The following is a 20,972-nucleotide window of genomic DNA, read 5'->3' as shown; positions in this document are numbered from 1 at the left end:
GGGGAAAGAAGTCTGAGTAACTTTGTGCCAGGCTGGGAGGGAGGGAGGCTCCTCTGTATGTGGCTTGGAAGAGATCTCTCTCAAGGGAGCAGGAGCATGGAAGGAGGCAGGATTCCTACCCAGTGAGAGATGGGGGCAGAGTTCAACAGGCAGACATTTTAGCCTTTAAAAGAGAAATAATCTTGGGGAAGAACATTTTCAGCCCCACATTTAAAAAAAAAAAAAAAAGTATTTTCCTGTTAAAATTCTTGTTCAGAATTAACCCACTTAACTTATACAAAATGATCCCTTGTTTGTTTATTGTGACTATGGTGAATTCTTGTCTTTTCCATTTGATTGTCACGGGTTTTGTCAATGACAAACACAATACTTGAAAATGTTAAAAAAAAAAAAAAAAAAAAAAAGACGCTTGTTCGGTGCGCGTGCGCAAAATTTGTGGAGTTCATCTCCTCTCTGAGTGCCACGTCCTGGGCTCTCATTCAGAGAGTCATTAGACTTCAAACATTCCCTGCATTCAGAGAGCCACTTGAGAAAGGGAGTCAGCAAACATTTGCTTTTCTCATATGCACAGGAATTTTCAATGGGTCAAATCAAAATACGTCATTATGTATTTCATCTATTTTACGTGAAATACAAAAGGAATTTGTATCTGCCCCACAGAAAAAGTCAGAGGCAAAGCTGGAAAAATTTATTAAAATATACATGATTGAAAGCACAGAAAAGTAGGGCCCAATCCTTGAAGCCCTCAGTGCATGGAACACACGCTGAAGTCAGTGAGCATTCCCTATATGGAGGTCTTATGGCACAGGCCCGTAACCAGAAGCTCCATTTACTTCAATTCACACGAGCAAACTGTGGCAATGTTGCTTTCAGAAGCTAGGCTGCAAATACACCCTCCCCCCGCAAAATAAAATTCAACACAACTCAGTGATGTTAGAAAAAACATTGGTTAGATATAGGATGGGAGAAGAGAGTCCTAATGAAAACCTTAATCGTACATTTCTAAGTAATTTTCCCATAAATTAATTAAAGTAAACTTTTTCTTTTTTTAGTTACCTATTTAAGTTGCCAAACCATAACGAACACAAAAAGGCAAATGTCTTCCTGAACTTTGTGGACTGTTTTTAAGTTTTAGTGGTATCACAAAAAACCTATGTTTAGAGCTTGGCTGATAAGTAAAGGAGGAACTTATTTTCAAATATTTTGTTTTAAAATATAAAATTGTATTTGTTATTCAACTCCACATATGCTGACTTGGTGCAGTGGAATCAGAAATAGTTTTCATTATTTGTTAACAGCTTTCAGTCAAACTTCAGTCCGGACTGTCACTTATCTTAATAAATAATAATAATTCAATAGTAACTTTCAGTGGAGGTTCTAAAAATGCTAACACAGAGAAATCCACACTTGGATACAAATGATCAAAGGAAAATTTAGGAAGACTATGAAGAAAATTTTCAGAACAGCAAGATCTCTTAGAAAGCAGAAAATCTCCCAAGGGAAATAATCATCTCACAAAGCACATGAGAATATACTCTACAGAATGCTTCTGCAGAGGAACAGATAGGATGACCTAGGAGACCTTTCTACCACTTATTTCTGTAATTCTAGGATTCAGGTGGTAAAGCAGAATCATTGCCAACTGGTTTTTATCCCCATGGTACACCACAGCTATTCTCAGGTTTACCCACTTAACTTAAATGGGGACAGGAGGGAATGTAGTGGTGCCTGAAGCACAATGCAGAATAATCCCCCAGCTACCACTATGTGAAACCTGGTCATCTGGGAGCTCTGTGGTCATTCTGATTTGTTAGATTATGCAATGCGATTTCCCTACGTAAGTACTGTGGCTTTTTAATGCAATGAAGCAAATTAAGGTCTGATAATTATAAAAAGGGAGAGGAAAGAAACCAACGTCAAGATTAAAAAACAAAACAAAAAACCCCAGAAAATTACTATAATAGCTTACCTTTACTGCCAGTATTTTTCCACTAGGGACATGATATGCTCTGCATGAGGGGAAAAAATTAAACAACTTGAGATCCCGCAAAATTACCTTTATACATATATGCAACCTGTATATAACTAATTTCACATTAACACTTTTACTGGAAACCAGTTTCCCTATAATATTTCCAAACAGCAAAAGTATTTCAAGGCATCTATGTCTAAAAACAACTGATCAGAAAAATGAATTTATGCACAGTAAAACTTTTTAGATGATCCACCAGTTTCCACATGATGTTTATGCATGTTTTGTAGATAGGCACATACATAAAGAAATTTTATACTGCATAGTAATGTGGATATGGATATGAACAGACTTGTTTTCAGAGTTCATTACAAAGTAATGCAAATATGATATAAACCCTTGTGATGGGGCACCTGCCCCACACTAGGCTTTAAGGGGTTAATAGAGCATTGGGAGGCTGCGCAGGAGGCAGTCAATCAGAGAGGGGCTGAGAGGAGCAGCCAATCAGGGCCAGGCTGGCCCGTATAAGAAGGGCTGCAGACCACAGCTGCTTCAGTCACTTCCTGGAGGGAGGAAGACTGACTGCCTTGCAGGCTGAAGGTAGCAAGCACCCCAGACAGAGCAGTGCTGAAGGTAGAGACCGGGGAGCTAAAGGCAGGTCCTGGCGGGCTGCAGGGATCTGCAGGCTGAGGCCCTGAGGCAAGGGCAAAGAGAGTGCTGGGGGCTGCAGGGACGTATCCCAGGGAAAGAAACTGAGAGGTTGGAGGGGACGCAGCACAGGGCTACCATCTACAGGGTCCCTGGGTCAGGACCCAGGGTAGTGGGCAGGCCTGGGTTCCGCACCTCCTCCTACCTTGCCACTGAGAAAGTGGCCAGACAATTGGCTGCAGAAGCCACTGAGGGAAGTGGCTGGACAGTGGACTGTGATACTGTCCCCCAGAAGGGGGGAGCACAGAGTGCGGCACAGCCAGAGGGCTGTGTCACGAAGAGGACGTCGCAATCCTGGGAGTGACATGGGTCCCTGGAGCAGAGTGACCGTGGCAAGATGTCACCAGAAGAGGGCGCACTGGCTCGCACTGGCTAGCAGAGCTGATTCCGGAGACGTTCAGCAGGGGGCGCCACAGTGGTGAGTCGCACCCCATCACAATTCTATACATATTCTTCATATTCATATTCTACATATTCATAGCACAAACTAATCCTCTCTAATCCTGCAGATATTTTGAGAGTTAAGACAAAGGGGCACCCAATGGTGATTGATTGTTCATAGAAATCAAAAGACTAGCCAGAATATTAGTTAGTGAAATCAACAGTCTGCATCTGTCTATAGTATAATTAATATCTGTATTATAACAATGCATCTACACCTTAATGTCTACGTGTACTTGAATTGATTTTGCACAGTAATCCAAGAGCAGTTTGTATCCATTTGTCTCACAGAATATTTATAATTGGCTGTTGTAAGATGAACAATATAATCCTAACCTTATCGTTCCAAGAAACTAAAAAAGTATGAGAAAAAAAATCTACATATAAATTTTGAATATAAAAACAATCATTAAAGTTTTTTGCTTCAGAAATTTTAATGTCTAGTACTGGTTTATTGTACTATGTACAATATTGTCATATATGTGGCATTAACTTTAATGAATTACAATACCGTAGCACTACATACCACTAATAATTATCACTGAAGAAAACTTTAATAGTTTTGTTCCCATGCAAAATTATTCATAGTACAGGACAAGAATATCATTTACTCTTATATTTTTAATTGTTTGTATAACTTCTGTTAATGGCTTGGGAGCTTAAAAAGCTCATTTAAAATTATCTTAAATCAACAATTTATGGGATAATATTGATAAATATGTGAATAGCATAAACTTATAGGGACTGACAATATTTTACATACTATGCATTGAAATCAGTATTATTTAATGTCAGTTTAAGGTGCAGAACACAGGACTGTCAGACGAAGCTATAACTGAGAGACTGACAGTTGAATGCATAATAAATGAGTCAGGTGGAGTAAAAGAACTATTCTGTAACTATGGATGAACCAACAGTGGCAAAACATTTTGACTTTAAGATCAGCAGAAATGATAAGAAAATGAACAGGTTGAGATAGCATGCTTAACGTCTGTTAGTTTAATATGTACTGTGCTGGACAGTTTGGCAACTTAATTAGCTTGTCAAGAAAGCTGATCTTTTTTCCATAAGAGAGGTCTCCTGTTTCCAAGTGAATTAAAAGGGAAGACTTGATTATTTAATTATGATGCACGCTAATTCATCCGTGGAAGTTTGGGTTAAATTTCAAGCAAAGGGCAGATACCTGGTTTGGTTTACAGAGCATTGACAGTACCAATTTAACATTTAATTATCATTGAGAACTGGACCACAAAGGAGACACCATGCCCATGGGTACAGTGTGTCCCTTGACTTTGCAAATGGCATGCTACCTGGGAGAAAGGGAATTTGTTTACTTCAGACTGATATGGCATCTCAATTGTCTTGACCTTCCTCAACACAATAACTGTAAAGTGATTAATGAAGTCTGAATAGGAGCTTTGGTTACACCAAAAGACAATGGTACACCTTGGCAGTGTTTTAATTAACAGCTAACTCTTCAAATTAGTCTGCATTTGCTACAGTAATTACCTGTTCCAGTGAGTGTGTGGAGAAAATATTTTTGTTAGATATTAGATAGAACAGCAATCGGGAATTAACCAATCTGGCTAGTGTCAGCATAGATAATATATAAAGATTTAGTACCCTTAGGAAGCTGCAGAATCATATCCTAAAAAGCCCATACAATAATGTGCTGACCCTGAAGGTTTGTTTTTTCTTTACGTTTGTTAAATGTACCCACCACCCAATCCATGAGTAAATATGCAGAGATTAAAGTAATATACAGCGCCATTCCAGGAGACAACTCTTTACACATCTTACTGTCACCCAGAAGAGAAAGGGTTGAGTAAAAGAGCCTCACTGGGCTAGAATGGGACATGTGGGACGAAGTAAGGTAGCAAGTTCAATGTAGTACACTCTCATAAAGACACATTAATGGCCCAATCCTGCAAGGTGCTAAGAGTTGATAGCGTTCAGCTCTTGGCAGGATCCGGTCTCGGGTCAGCAGAGATACTTAATTTAAATCTCTTCCATTGAAGTAAAGCAAAGGCAACGGCTGTTGCTTAATAGGGACAGTTCTGATACAAATTCTGATGGTTGAGGATGCATTTGAATAATGTGAAAGAGCTAATTTAACTAGATGTTGCGTGTTAATTCTAAGATCTGCAATAATTTGCTCAATAAAAATAAATATATAGAAGCGCAGGTAAAAACAATATGCAATGAATAATAGATTTTATTCCATATCAGATTTTATGTAGTGCAGACAGACACTTTTTAGTTGGCTTTTGCTCTTAGGGGAAAATTTTGCTATAGTAAAATATCTGTGCAGCTCCCATTGACTTCAGTAAGAATAGCTTGTGCAGAATCTATGGCAGAGTGTGGCCCACAATGAGGACAGCAGGCTGTCCACCAGTGTCCAGAGGATTCTACACTAAGTGGAACTGCAGAGCAGTGTATTACTAAAGACTGTCTCACTTTTTAATATTTTATGCATCAGGAAGCCTCACATAACGAATCACAGGCTTCCTCGAAACAACAGCAGGTCAAAAAAATTTCTGTTAATAGAGATTTTGCCAAAAGATGCATTTTGGGGGCTCAAACTATTATCAAATTTGTGTGGAATTTGACAAATAGTTTTTTGGGGGGGGGAAATAAATAAATAAATAAAGCCATGCAACAAAAAACCTTATTTTTTAAATTTTGTTTTTAAGCTGAAATGTTTCATTTCAACCAATTCAAAAATTTTGTTTTGAGTTTTCATTACAAAATAGCATTTCATTTTCCACTTCGGCCAATTTAAAAAACAAAACAAAACACAGACAAGGGCAAATCAAAACAAAACACCAAAAAATGTTTTGAGTTGACCTAAAATGTTTTGGTTGATTCAAAGTGATATTATTCACTCAGCTTTCCTTGCTATCTCTCAGTGTAGCTGAGGCTGGATATTATTTTGTTTACCTTCACTTTTGACTTGTTTTTCTCATATTTTTCTAACCACTTTTTGTTTGCACAGCTCAATACACTGGCACTGACTTAATGACCAAAGAACTTCTATAGGCTTATCTCCTCTAAAACTGTGCTAAATCAGTTCTTACCAACCAAAGGAAATAAGCCATTGTTTCAAACTCCAAAACACTGCACCATGCAGAATATCCCAGGGAAACTACGTTTTGAATTTATAAGAGTTCACACCTTACAGAAACCAGCCATGGAAGAGCAAGTCCATTTCTCTATTTTTTGTGTTCAGGCTTTATTTTTGCTCTGCAAATGAACCGCTGCAAAAGCTATAACCCAGATGATTGGGAAGAGACAGCTATAAATCATTTATTGTTAAGGAAAAATTGAACAGGCAGCATTACATCAAGTTAGCCAAGTTCTGCAACAAGAAGTTTAAAAGGCAATTTCGAATGATGCAAATGTAAACTACTCACAAATCTGAACGTTATTATTAAAGTCTTGTTTCCATTTACAACTGCACAGATCCTTTTCATTTCTCCCCATTTCTGTATGTTATTTACACTGTGCATGTGTAATTAATGCCACGCAATGCACTGTTCCTGGTTTCCTCTCATCAGAGGCATTACCTACCAATCACTGTGGCAAACTGAAAAATGTTTGTTTCCGTCTTTCAGCTATATCATTAGAAGCCTGATCCAGCTCCCACTGAAGTTAGTGGGAGTCTTTCCATTGCTGTAGAAGTATTACAGGTAAGATCCTACATGCTTAAAAAAATAAAACATTCATTTTATCCCATCAACCTGACAATACATTTACAGTGAACATTATGCTGCACTGACTGAATTTTTCCAACAGCAAAACAAAACAAAAACAACAACAACCACCAAAACTATACTATCTGCTAGGATTTTAGTTAGAAAATTCTACAGAAATAAAACAATGTTTATAATATTCTAACACCACCAAATCCCAGCTTTCTTGACCAAGATTTCAGCTCTTTCATAAATTGCAATTCCAAAATTCGGAAGCAGGCATAAATCAATACCAGCTAATCAGGTATTTCAGAGACAGTTTTGTTAACGAAGTACAATTGGTCAATTTTTGTTCTAGACTAGGAATATTCTAGGTGAAACATGTTAATGAGATAACAAATACACAGTTCAGGTATTCTCGTTTGGGGACCAACACTATAAGATGCTGCAGTCCCTTCAAATCCCTTGAAGTCAATGCTCTAGATTTTCATTAACTGAAGTGGACGCTTGCAGTTGACATATGGAACTAATGTCTTCAGAGGGTGAACTGAAAGGTAATGGGTTGAAAAGTACGCCCAAGCCACAGAATACCGTATTAGAGACCACAGAAGAATTCACACTAAAGCAATGAGTGACATTGCTTAGAAGCTGAAAAAACTGTAAAGAACATGATTATTTTAATGCCATCTAAGAGTGCATTTCTAATGCAGATAAAGGACAAGATCCATTCTCCCAGGAGCTTCCTACAAACTAATATTTGACGCGACACAATTAGGTGAAGGGGATAATGCCACAATAGGGAAGGGCAGGAGAAGCGGCAGCATGAATAAGATTAATCCATTACTCAACGAAGTGCTGAGTCTAAAAATAATCCAAAACTTATATTTGATTAAATCAAATGGTTGGAATAAATAAGTAGAGGACTTATCAATAGGGTTCTTATAAGCCTCACAGAAGAAATGAGTCTTCAGGAGGGAGGCAGAAGAGACAGTAGTGACTTTGCAGCCCAGCTCAGATAGGACATTTTATGAATAAGAGGTGGCATGATAGGATAGCAACGGCTGTGGGAGAAGCGGACAAATAGGCCAACGAAGCTGGCACGCAGATATGGTGAAGAAGAGTTATTTATGGCCTTGACCCCTGCCCTGGTGTACTGTACTAGAAACCACAGGAGAATTCAAAACAAAGTGACTTGTGGGATTGCCTAGCAACTGAAAATCTAGATGAAATAAATGGTTGACGTTTCCGTTTTGGGAAGTTCTATTAGTGAAAAAGTATGTGATTCAGAGAGGATTGCTGAAAGCCACAATACACTATATAAGTATGGGAAAGACTGACTCCAACTCCTATAGATTTTGGAACATATCCACTGCAGAAAGGAAATTGAAATCTTTGTTCGCATTTCCATCAGCATTCATTATTCTAGCCCTCTACATCCATTACAGTGAACAGCTTCTAAGCAAGACTGGCACAGTTGTGTCAAATATTTTATTAACCTTGGCTCTTAACCATGTCCCTAGACACCGAAAGCCCTGAAGGGCCCAATGCAAGCCAAGTCCTTCAGCATAACTTTGTCTCCTCTACTTTGAAAATCAAAAGCTCACCCAGGGAGCCTCACTAAGGCAGTATGACCAAGTCTGTGGGTGGAGGCTGGTTATTCTGGGTAAAGAAGGAAAGACGGTCAAACAACGCCCTCCAGCTAACATCAGAGACATTCTGATCAACTTCGGAGGGTGGTATGTGTATCCTTTCTCCCCCAGAAGCTAAAACAATATAATGTGGACGTTGAGGGGATTTACGGGGAAGAATTCCAGATGACTCCTCACAACATCAAAATAAAAGAGCAGTTTTGTACAGGAAAGAATACAAGGAAATAAAGAGCTGAGATTCAACAGTAACATAGGAATTTATATTACACATAAAAACTTTTTTTTCCATCTCTCTCTTCCGCTGCCTACTTAGTTATGCCCGAAAGTCTAAACCACAGAAAAATAAAGGGAGAAACTAATGATGGTTTAGGCTGACTCTTATTCATAAAATAATCTGGAGTTCATCAGATCTTTTCTGATAAAGATCTAAAACTTTCATACATGTAATGGAGATATCAAATTTCTGCAGCACATCATATAAACACCTCAAAGTTCAAAAAGGTTATTTAACAGACCAAAAAGAACAGACACAAACTTACAAATACATATGTCTCAAAAGTGAAAAGAAATGTTTTTTTGTTTGATTGTTTTGGGTGTTTTTAAGCCTGCCATGCTCTGAGATAATAGTTTTGTGTTCCTCTTGCAAAAGTTAGGGGTTTGTTAATACCTAAAAGCAGAGCAAAAAGATATTTTTATTACAGAGTTTTAAGAGTTTGTGATACCATTTATTTTAGGAAAAGCAAAGAACTCTGAACTTGGGTCCTGGCACGTGAGAAAGAGAGGAAACAATTTTCAGGTTGTTTTCATAATTACATACATTTTACTGTAAAGCTTATGCCCATATGTTAGTGGATTTAGGGATGGGCACATTAGAAGTGCATAGATTAGATACATTACGTTTCTGAAAACGTTTAGCATATATGTAACTAAAAAAACATCATTGTTCACCTTTAATCTAGTATAATCAAATTATTTTAAAAAACTTAACATTTATCTGCAACTTAAATATTACCTCACTCACAGAACTGAAGAGTTACTAATGTTATATCCACAGTGTTACAGATGGGGCAACTAACGCACACAAGGTTAAACGACTTGCGCAGTATCACAGAAGGATTCAGTATCAGAGCCAGGATTAGATTTCTGGAATTCCTGCTTCCCATTCCTAAATTCTTCCCAGCAAACTACTTTTCTATTTCCCCCCCATCAATAGTGGAAACAACTAAGCAATAAGGTATTCACTGTATAAGACTGAACCAATTCAATGACAAGCCATAGCCTGCCTATTACACTAATAGTCATTCCCTACCCCTTGCTATACACATAACTGACGTCTGCAAAACTGACAGAATGATGTAATGCTTCAGTGTAAATTCATTAGTGACGTGGCCACTGAGTACTAGGTAAATGATGCTCTCCGCTTGCAGAGGCTCCTGAAAGAATCTCCTGGGTAATCACATGTATACGATCAGTCGTCTTAGCGTATGTGCAACGTGCCTCAGGTGGCACATGACCTGGATTCACCATCAAATTTGGTTTGCTGGTTGGATCATTAGCTTCCCTGACCCGGGCCGGGTACTGACAAGGAGTGTGACATGAACAACGATCCTTCTAATAGCTGACAAAATTTCTAACAGTGACAGGACAACACAGTTCCTGTAACAAAACATGGTACTTCCTTCAGAAACTCTGGCAAGTGAGGACTGTTGGTTTAAGTATTTCTTGCCACATAATATACTTCAGAAATGCCTATGAAAACAGTAGAAGCAATTATTCTTTTAAATTATTTATAGAATCCTACCAATTCCTAGGGGTTTTTCCAAACGAATAGACCTTGAATTCAGGCATGCTACTGATACTGCAGCCAGTAACAAAAAGTACAGCGTCCAGTTTCATATGGGAAATGCTTTCTACTAGGACACAGTAAATGTACTTCCTTAATAAAAGCAAATATAGCTATAACAATTCCAAAACCACTTAAGTATTCTTTTTCTTGAAAATTTACTTACTGTGACAAAACCCAGATGGAAATTGTGATTTTTCATTGACAAGTAGTAGAATGGTTAGCTAAATGATACTATATTTTCTCCTTAAAACTGGAATGGATCCTCCAACATTACAGTGTTCTTGTTTCATACTGTTAGAGGGCTTATTCCTTCACCCTCCCACTTCCCTGGTTCTTCTCGCGTGAACAGAGAGCAATAATATCCGAAGTCCGAAGGTGCAAACAATTCCATGTTTATTGGGGTGAACTTCCAGCAAGCTTAAATCCAAGTTCCTTTTTCCTTATTTTCAAATCCCAACTTACTTCCTGTTTGCCCCTAATTTATATAGTAATATTCTCAGCTATACCTTAACGAATCATTTTACTGAAATTTACCTAGCCAATCCTAACATACTGTAACATGATTAGCTAACCATCTATATCCTAACATGGTGTTTCCCAAACTTGGGACGCCGCTTGTGTAGGGAAAGCCCCTGACGGGCCGGGCTGATTTGTTTACCTGCCATTTCCACAGGTCCAGCTGATCGCGGCTCCCACTGGCCGCGGTTCACTGCTCCAGGCCAATGGGAGCTGCTGGAAGCGGCGCGGGCACCAGCCCGGCCCGCCAGGGGCTTTCCCTATACAAGCGGCGTCCCAAGTTTGGGAAACACTGTCCTAACACATACTTTCCACTGACTATGCCAAAAATAAGTTTTCTAAGGTAACAAGAGTTTGAGTGTGGGGGAAATTTTTCCTCCAAGATTTTAAGCTTGACTAGAGAGACAGGATATATAAAATCTTTGATTCACTAGGTTCTCCTTTCCAAATCAACAAGAGACAGATTCTGCCCTTAGATGTGCACGTCTCTCCCAATGAAGTCACATGCACTTGCTCGTAAAATAGAATACAGTGCAAACATTTTTTTTCTTATACTGATGTTCAGGACATCTGAAAAGTAAACTTTCCAGGTCATCTCCTGTGTGTGCATACATCTATCTTTCTCCTGCCCTCCCTCCACCTCATCATTTGTCCGCTGAATACTTGTTCAAGAGAAAGGCATTTTTCCACTCAACAAAGGCTACAAACACTGTTCAGCCTTACCCAGATCTGTATCAGGCCACCTACGGAACAGTGCTGATGGGCTCCAAAGAAAACACAGCGTAATCCTCCTTGACAAAGAATCACAACACAGGTTTTCAGAAGGACAGGAATGGTGAAGACCTTCAGAACTCAGGTATTGAAGACCCAATGGAAATAAACATGCCTACAGGAGTGTCTGGCCTCAACATTCTGAATGTAAATGTTTACACAATAAGCAGCAGTTCATTTGGTAGCACGCATCATCAGCAAACAGTTCTTCATACGCAAGAACTCTGAAGAGAATCAAACAGATTGAACATTTTCTTGTCCTAAGAGAAATAACCTAGAGCAAAACAATTGTGTAAGATGAATAAAATAAGTGTTGCACATTGTAGAATGACAAGTCGGTCACCAGCTGCAAACTACATGCGGCAAATCACCCACAGATTTGGTTTACTGCTTTTGTGCGTGTGCGCGTGTGGATTTACCACTGTGTTTCATGCTAATGGTCAGACTTTGGGAGTTTTAACGATAGCGTTGTCACTTACTAAAATGGTCATCTAAAAAATAGATTCAAATTGGTTCTACGAAATAAACACTTTGACAGTTGTTGCTGCCTTCTGTAATAGACAAACACATTAGCCTGGCTCTCTGGCTGTTAAAACAGGAAATACAAAGTGAACAGCAGTTGTAAAAAGAAGCTTTTATGGGGACTCTGCTAGTTCAAAAAGCAATCTAGGCAAACCTTCCTTCTGTCTAAAATCCTATTACAAATGCTTGAATAGTGATTGCAAAATGATTTGTTGTTAAACTACAGAACCAAAAAAATGCTTGTATATAAAATCTAAACTCTTCAAAAGAGTAAAACAAACACCAGAAACAGTACAAAGTGAATGTACAATACTTGATTTCACATATGGAGAAGGAGGGTGAGGGCCAGTGTATATGTGTGTGATATTAAGTAGATCCCCACATCATTTACCCAAGCAACATCTGTACAGTTGTCATTTCCAATTATTACCACTTTCCTTAATCCTCCTTTCCCCCTCCTCACACACACACCCAAAGCCCAAAAATCTGGAAGTCATCCTTTACACAAATTGCTTTCCCTTCCCTTCCTCATCTCCCTTATCCATTCCTATCACCACAGCCACAAAAGGGTCTGGATCCTGCAAAGAGATCTGCATAGACAAAGAGATCTATCCATAAGATCCCTTTGTGAGGTTGTTCCCTTAGTCCTCACCTTGACATGGCCTCTGGTCAAATACATGTTCATGGCCTAATCACAGAGTGAGAACTATTTAAGGAGCACAGTGGTTTTGCACAATAATTCCTAGACCTAGAAAAGATAACCATATGGCAAACAAACAAAATTATTCTGGCATTCCCTACAGCAGCTGGAATTGGTGATTCCATTTAATCTCTGCTCAAAATTCACACAAAATTTAGATTAAAAATTTAATTCGGACTAGTTTTACATTGATATAAAAAAAACAACTTGTTGTAAGTACATTTGAGATGATCCTGGTTATTCTCCCCACTTGCCAGCTTTAGGCCCTTGTGAAATCTTTGCTTTTGTACCTTGCTTTCTCAAAAGCTGTGTCCGCAAAATATCGGAGTGCCAATGTTTAAAGGCCTATAATATCAAAATGTTTCTGCGATGCAGCCAGAAGATAGTTTTATATCAAGTTCAAATATGACTGGCTTATTCCAGAATAACCACTGAACATTCCCCCCTCAGGAACTTCAGGGGAAAGAAATGGAAAATCAGCATCCTGCTATTAATGACATACTGTTGACTTTTCTGTTCCACTCACTGTTCTTTACAGAAAATTCTAAGTGAGAATAAGGACACAGTTTAAAACATGATGCCGGTAAATTCTCACAATAAATGGTTCTAACACCACTTACATCAAGTGGATATTCTACTATGCACATATCAGATTGCACAGGTTTTATAAACAAAAGAATTATAAAAAGTGATCTCTGCTAAGGGACAGCCCCTATCTATCACTTTGGCATCACTCATAGCCTTCGCTCAAGAAAGTCCCACGACTGATCTAGTAAGCAGACTGCTACTTCTAACCACTAGATTGCTGCTCCCTCTAAGGCAAGGGAAGCTGCTGAAAAAACTTACAGTGCTTTTACACAACACCTAACAAAAGCAGCTTAAGTTTCTATTCGCTTAATCTTCCAATCTAGAGGATGGGTATACAATGCAAACAAAACAACTTTAATTTAAGAATCATCCCATTTCTAATTAAACGGCCAGAGGCAGCTGGTTGGATAAGTTTTAATCAGTTCCAATAACCTATTGATTGGTATACTGAAGCTTAAAAAATTAAAAGTAGAAGATGATTGGGGAATTGTCCCATCTCAGAACAACAGTAGAACCCTCTGTAAATAACTCCTCTTTTAACCATCAGCTAAATGAACATTTCAATACCACAGTACAAAGTCTTCTGCAAAATTACTTTAACTAACAAGCAGAAATTTATCAGCTTCAGCCAAAATCAATGCTGAAATCAATTTGAACACTGGTTGTGTCTAAAGGGGCTCATTGGCAATTTAGGGAAATTACACCATGTAAATGCCTGTGCTTTAATTGAACAGTTTCATCAACTAGGCTGTGATTGCTGTCCGTTCATTTATTTACTTTCACTGCAACTACCATTCTGCAAAGGAATGGTTTTTGTCAGTCTTGAAGGAGGCACTTTATCTTCATTTTATGCACTTTTGTGCATAACAGATTTTATGAGGCAGGCAAGCAATGGCTAGGGTCAAAAGAAACAAGCGAACAGCAATCGCTGGTCAGTCTTGTTTAAACTGTAAGGATAATAATAAGAACATTCTGTGGGGCATTTTTAATTTACTCCAGCTATTATTGTTACAGTGGTTTTTAGCATGACTAAAAATAGGGTGTAAAATAGCCACAAGAAATGGAAAAATAAAGCAGAATGGGTAAGGGTAGAAAGGAAGCATGTGTAGTGGTTAGAATACAAGATTAGGGGATCTGGTTTCTAGGCCTACGAATGCCATAGACTTGCTGTAGGACATTGAACAAACCATTTAATCTCTCTGTGCCTACATTTTCCAAACTGTAAATTTCTGATTATATTTCCCTTCCTCACAGCATTATTCTGTGAGGATTAATTCATGAACATTTGTAAAGTGCTATGAGATCCTCAGATGGAGATTGCTACAGAAGGGCAATTTATTACAGCTTTATTCAGACAGACAGACAGATAGACAGACAAACAAACAATAGATAGAAGTAGAATGAAAGTGAAAATGATGGTGAAAAAACCTCATGGCAAACAATGGGGAGAGGTGGAATCACTACTCAGATTTACAGTCTGGCCAACACCATCATTTAAGTTGGAAGAGGATACTGGAAGAAGTTACTGTTTCTGAAGAACACGTCTACGCTCTAGACTCCCTCATGACATTGTCCCTTCACAACGATACATGCATCACTGTCCTTGATCAAAGAAATACTTCGAGGTAAGCAAGAAAACAGAAAAACCCTGCAGAGCCCAAATTACATAAGGAAACAGCAAAAATCTCAAATATTCTTGTGATGGGTTCCCATGGAACTGGGGTACCACTGAGCCCGCCTGACTCACCAGCCTGGGCTCCCTTCCCCTCCAGCACACACACAGGTAGGGACACATCCAGCTGCAGCTACACACAGATCCTGAGATCAGCTCTGCATGGGAAGGCTCAGCTAAGGCACCTCACAGTTCCTAAGGCATGCACTCCCCTTTGGAGCGTAAACTCAAAATTATACCATCTTGCGCTGCACAGGGAACTGTATAGCATAAGCTCATGAAATTCACCCCCCCCCTCAATGTAGAGGAAGATATGCAACAACTTTCTGCCCCCAGTTATGATTTCCACACACTGATTTTAGACAAAAACAAGTTTACTAAGTACAAAAGGTAGATTTTAAGTGATTATCCGGGATAGCAAACAGATCAATGCAGATTACCTAGCAAATAAACAAAAACGTAATCTAAGCTTAATATACTAAAGAGATTGGATATGAGTAGCAAATTCTCACCCTAACTGTTGTTTTAGGCAGTTTGCAGAAATTCTTGAGGGCAAGCTACACTTGCTTGCAGCTTAAAACCCCAGGCATTCCTTTCACAGGCTAGAAATTCCTTCTCCCCTAGTCCAGTCTTTGTTCCTCAGGTGTTTCCAGCAATCTTCTTGGGCGGGAAGTCAGTGAAGAACTACGATGATGTCACTCCCTGCCTTAAATAGCTTTTGCATATGGTGGGAACCCTTTCTCTCCCCTCTTGGTTGTCACACCCAGTCAGTGGAAAAACATTGGTATTCCAAGATGGAGTCCAGTACCAGGTGACTTGGTCACATGCTCCTGTAGGCACACAGCAGCCATGACTCTGAGGCTGTTTGTAGCATCCTCAGGAAGGCTCCCCAGTGGGAGATTAGGGAAAACAAGAGGTCTTAGAAGATGCTAATGGTCCTTCCCAGTCAGCCATCTAGACGGATTGCATTCTGCCTAGTGGGCGTTCTCCAGGTGTAAACACATTTGTAATAGACAGAATCATAGAATCATAGAATCTCAGGGTTGGAAGGGACCTCAGGAGGTCATCTAGTCCAACCCCCTGCTCAAAGCAGGACCTAATCCCAACTAAATCATCCCAGCCAGGGCTTTGTCAAGCCTGACCTTAAAAACCTCTAAGGAAGGAGATTCCACCACCTCCCTAGGTAACCCATTCCAGTGCTTCACCACCCTCCTAGTGAAAAAGTTTTTCCTAATATCCAACCTAAACCTCCCCCACTGCAACTTGAGACCATTACTCTTTGTTCTGTCATCTGGTACCACTGAGAACAGTCTAGATCCATCCTCTTTGGAACCCCCGTTTCAGGTAGTTGAAAGCAGCTATCAAACCCCCCTCATGCTTCTCTTCTGCAGACTAAACAATCCCAGTTCCCTCAGCCTCTCCTCATAACTCATGTGCTCCAGCCCCCTAATCATTTTTGTTGCCCTCCGCTGGACTCTTTCCAATTTTTCCACATCCTTCTTGTAGTGTGGGGCCCAAAACTGGACACAGTACTCCAGGTGAGGCCTCACCAATGTCAAATAGAGGGGAATGATCACGTCCCTCGATCTGCTGGCAATGCCCCCACTTATACAGCCCAAAATGCCATTAGCCTTCTTGGCAACAAGGGCACACTGTTGACTCATATCCAGCTTCTCGTCCACTGTAACCCCTAGGTCCTTTTCTGCAGAACTGCTGCCTAGCCACTCGGTCCCTAGTCTGTAAAAGTGAATGGGATTCTTCCGTCCTAAGTGCAGGACTCTGCACTTGTCCTTGTTGAACCTCATCAGGTTTCTTTTGGCCCAATCTTCTAATTTGTCTAGGTCCCTCTGTATCCTATCACTACCCTCCAGCGTATCTACCACTCCTCCCAGTTTAGTGTCATCTGCAAACTTGCTGAGAGTGCAGTCCACGCCATCCTCCAGATCATTAATGAAGATATTGAACAAAACCGGCCCCAGGACCGACCCTTGGGGCACTCCGCTTGAAACCGGCTGCCAACTAGACATGGAGCTGTTGATCACTACCCGTTGAGCCCAACAATCTAGCCAGCTTTCTATCCACCACAGACAATATTCCTAACTTCAGATACCAAAATGATACAAACATACAAATAGGATAACCATATTCAATAAATCATAACCTTTTCAATTATAATTTACATGACCTATCTTGATAATCATATAATAATATTACTATGAAGAACATGGGGCGTAATGCCACAATTCTGTCACCACTCTAGCTTCTGGAGGTTGGATAACCTCCATCTCCTTTACCCTAGAAGTGAGCTTCTCCTCTCATCCTACAGAGGATTATACTCAAATAGCACAGCTTGTACATGCTGCTTTCAGAAGGGAAACACTTGAACATCAAGATGACAACCTTCCAGATGTTTTGCCATGCATTGTGTGTAATGTGACAATGGCCTATCCCAAAGGTGGTTGTGATAAAGAATATACAAATGGGCATATTCTGAAGTTGCACACAACTCAAGTGAACAGCAAAACTGCTCAAGTGAATTGCTGATGCAAACTGGAAATACACCCTGTCCACAAATAAATATTAAACCTCCACATTTATATTCGTTTTCTTCAGCCACACCAGTCTTCTGGCCTGTGGATCAACCACCTCTCTCCAGACCCTCCACATAACTATGCAAACAACAACAAAATTGTCTGATTTAACAAAATTTTGGTTGAAATGATGACCAATACACTTTTCTCACAGATTTTAGATAACTTAACTGTACAATTTATTATGGTTTAATTGGGACTTTATGTTGACTGAGTAATTATTATATAGCTGTGTCTTGCTGATACTGTAAACCAGTCTAGTAGAATCTAGTAGATTCATACACCATACACAATACATACTTTTAATACTCCAAGCATTTTAAAATGCTATACTGACTGTAACCTAAAGAGAATTCTAATTTTATTTGAACATTTCACATTTCTTTACCTGTATTTAAAAAGCTGAAATGAAAAAATATGAAATTAAAAATATGCTGTATGATTTTGTTTCAGCATCTAGTAGAACTCTGAAACTTTAGAGAATGCCATGCAGGTGAAAAATATTACAAAACAATTATTTGCCAATAGCAAATACCATTTCTATATAATATTTACATTCTAAATACATACTGTTACAGTATTTTAGTTCTAAATAATTTAGTGCAGCTACTGCTCAGACTCAGCGGCAGAGTTTGCACATTACATTGTGTATCAAAATGTTAACATATTTCACTAAAGTAAGGAAGCAATCTTACAAAAACATGGTCTCTCAGAGCTCTGTAACCAATGATAGAGGTAAAAAAATGTAGCAGAAAGACACACACTTTAAATGCCTTTTGGACTTTCCAGTGAATTATTTTTCAAAAAAGCAATTTAAGTAAATACCCTAGATGCAGCAGTATACAAATATTTTCTTCTGTTGTGCAGCAGCCAAGAGCCTGTACTCTCCATCATATCAATTTTTATAAAATAGTTGAGAAAAATTAGAAAGCCTGTTATAAAACTGGAAGGTTAATAAATCCACCACCATAACTATATCAGACCCAATCCTGCACCCTCAACTCTCACTGAAATCAATGGCAGCTGAGGGTACAAAAGACTTCACAGAACTGGACCTAAAATTAGTGAATACAAAGAGCAAATCCAAGTGGCTTAATGATGAAAACAGACTAGAATGGTGGAAGGATTATTATTTATTTTGAACTTCCAAATAACTTTTCAACATGCTTTATTCAAAGTGAGGAGCATACTCCCAACAAAGTACCAGAGCTGCATATTATATGCATTCAAAAAAAGCAAGAACACTTAATTGTGTTTGCAGTGATTGAACTCTGTAGCTGCTTATCATTCCTTAATTAAAAAAATAGTGCCTCAAAAAGCAGTAGAAAATAATTTTAAAAGGAAGTCAGGCAATTATAAAATCCCTTTTCTTTAAAGAAAAAACATTCAGATTCAGCAAGTTCTCACTAGAAATATTGCTATAAAGTATTGATTTTTGCCAGACTCAATTGACTGAAAAGTTGTTTGTATAGCAATATTGGCCAAGCCAATATACTGGAACAATTCTGCTACACACAGTAATCAAGTGCATTTCTGAAGTATAATTATACTGTCATAAAAATAAAGCCAAAATACCCCTTCTCCAAGCAATAAAATAGTGGAGGCTGTAAAAAACCTAAATAAATGAAATATATATATTTTCTAATGAAACACAGTGTCTTCCAAAGAGAATGAAAACACCCCCTCTCTCTTCCCTTAAGCCAAGGTTAGCAAGAAAAGTGATCAATACTTCAATCTCAATAAACTATTTCAATAATAGTTAATTCACGTGGAAACAGAGGCTGAAAATTTCTGCTCAGCGACCTGCAACATGCTATCTTGTTTGCTGAATGCTGATAATATATCATTGCCATAATGGAAACGACTTAGTATGAAGTGATAGAAAGACAAAAATTAAACAAGGAAAAGATACCCACACATACCCGCTCATTCTTTACATTCAAATCAATACCATGTATGCCGCCTTTGGAAACAAACCTATTGCATGGAATGCTGGTAGGCTGAAAGAGTCAAACATTTGTAATTAATTTTATCTGACAAATGCTCATTGATCTACTAGAATAAAATACATGTGCAGTGTTTCCCAAACTTGGGACGCCGCTTGTGTAGGGAAAGCCCCTGGCGGGCCGGGCCGGTTTGTTTACCTGCCGCCTTCGCAGGTCCGATTCTACTAGTGTAGAATCAGCCGATCGCGGCTCCCACTGGCCGCGGTTCACTGCTCCAGGCCAATGGGAGCTACGTCCCTCGGCCCGCAACGCTTCCAGCAGCTCCCATTGGCCTGGAGCAGCGAACCACGGCCAGTGGGAGCCACGATCGGCCGAACCTGCGGAGGCAGCAGGAAAACAAACCGACCCGCCAGGGGCTTTCCCTACACAAGCGGCGTCCCAAGTTTGGGAAACACTGCTGTAGTGCAATCCAGCCACCTGTACGTTTGCAATTTCTCATTGGCTCATATAACGTGTATGCTTCTTTGGCAAGGAAGAACCAATTCCCACTACAGAAAGGCAAATGCTCCAATACAAGAAAGTTTTACTGACTTTATATTGAGCATATCACAGGACCATAGTCAAACACCCCAAAATATACATCCAAACAACATTAATATTCATTTATATCAATTTTCATGACTTTGAAATTCTTTCAAAATTTTTAGTTTTGAAAAATTTAGGCCAGCTCTACATCAAACTCTGTATAAAGATGCAGAGTTCACTCTGCTGACTTCTTATAACAGCAGTCGCTAGTAACTCCCCCAGAACGAAAGAGTAAGTGGGGAGAACTAGGAGCAAACACAGGGAGATCCTACAGGAATGAATATCTTAGCAACAGTTGGGCTTGGAGAGGAAACTTGGGCTGAGGTTTATGCTCTGTTATTATTTGGGTGTCCGGTAAAACCAAACCTTAGGAATGGTAAGCCTGATCTCAGATGGCATGGGTAGACTTCCTCTGGAGCAGGATGGAATGCCGCTGGCTCATGAGAAACAAAATCAACTAGCTACTACAGTTGGCATTTTTTATATTTTAAAATACACACACAAAAGACAATGAAAAAAGGAAAACAAAAAAAGTATGTTCTCCTAGGCTCAGAGGAGGTTTCAAGTTTTTCCACCCAAAAAAACATCATTCCTTGGAAAGCCAGTTTATATCAAATCTGGTCTAGACAGTATTTGGTCCTGCCATGTGGGCAGGGGACTGGACTCGATGACCTCTCGAGGTCCCTTCCAGTCCTAGAATCTATGAATCTATGAAAGAAACCCCAAAACCCTTAACAAGACAGACACTGGGATCATCACAGCCCACCCAAGAA

The 20,972-nt window shown here is 39.3% G+C and overlaps 1 protein-coding gene across 1 annotated transcript in view; it reads right to left on the bottom strand.

The window, feature by feature from the left end:
- Positions 1-20,972, bottom strand: part of MAP2K5 (mitogen-activated protein kinase kinase 5) — a 196,475-nt gene that overhangs the window by 133,442 nt on the left and 42,061 nt on the right. Inside the window, exon 9 of the mRNA XM_065412122.1 lies at positions 1,970-2,009. Within this exon, the coding sequence (XP_065268194.1) occupies positions 1,970-2,009 (40 nt within the window). The remainder of the gene's footprint in view (positions 1-1,969; positions 2,010-20,972) is intronic.

This window comes from Emys orbicularis, chromosome 10 (assembly GCF_028017835.1).
Source record: "Emys orbicularis isolate rEmyOrb1 chromosome 10, rEmyOrb1.hap1, whole genome shotgun sequence".
NCBI lineage: Eukaryota > Metazoa > Chordata > Testudines > Emydidae > Emys > Emys orbicularis.
Note: the sequence above shows the minus strand (reverse complement) of the source record. Positions and strands in the feature narration are given on the sequence as shown.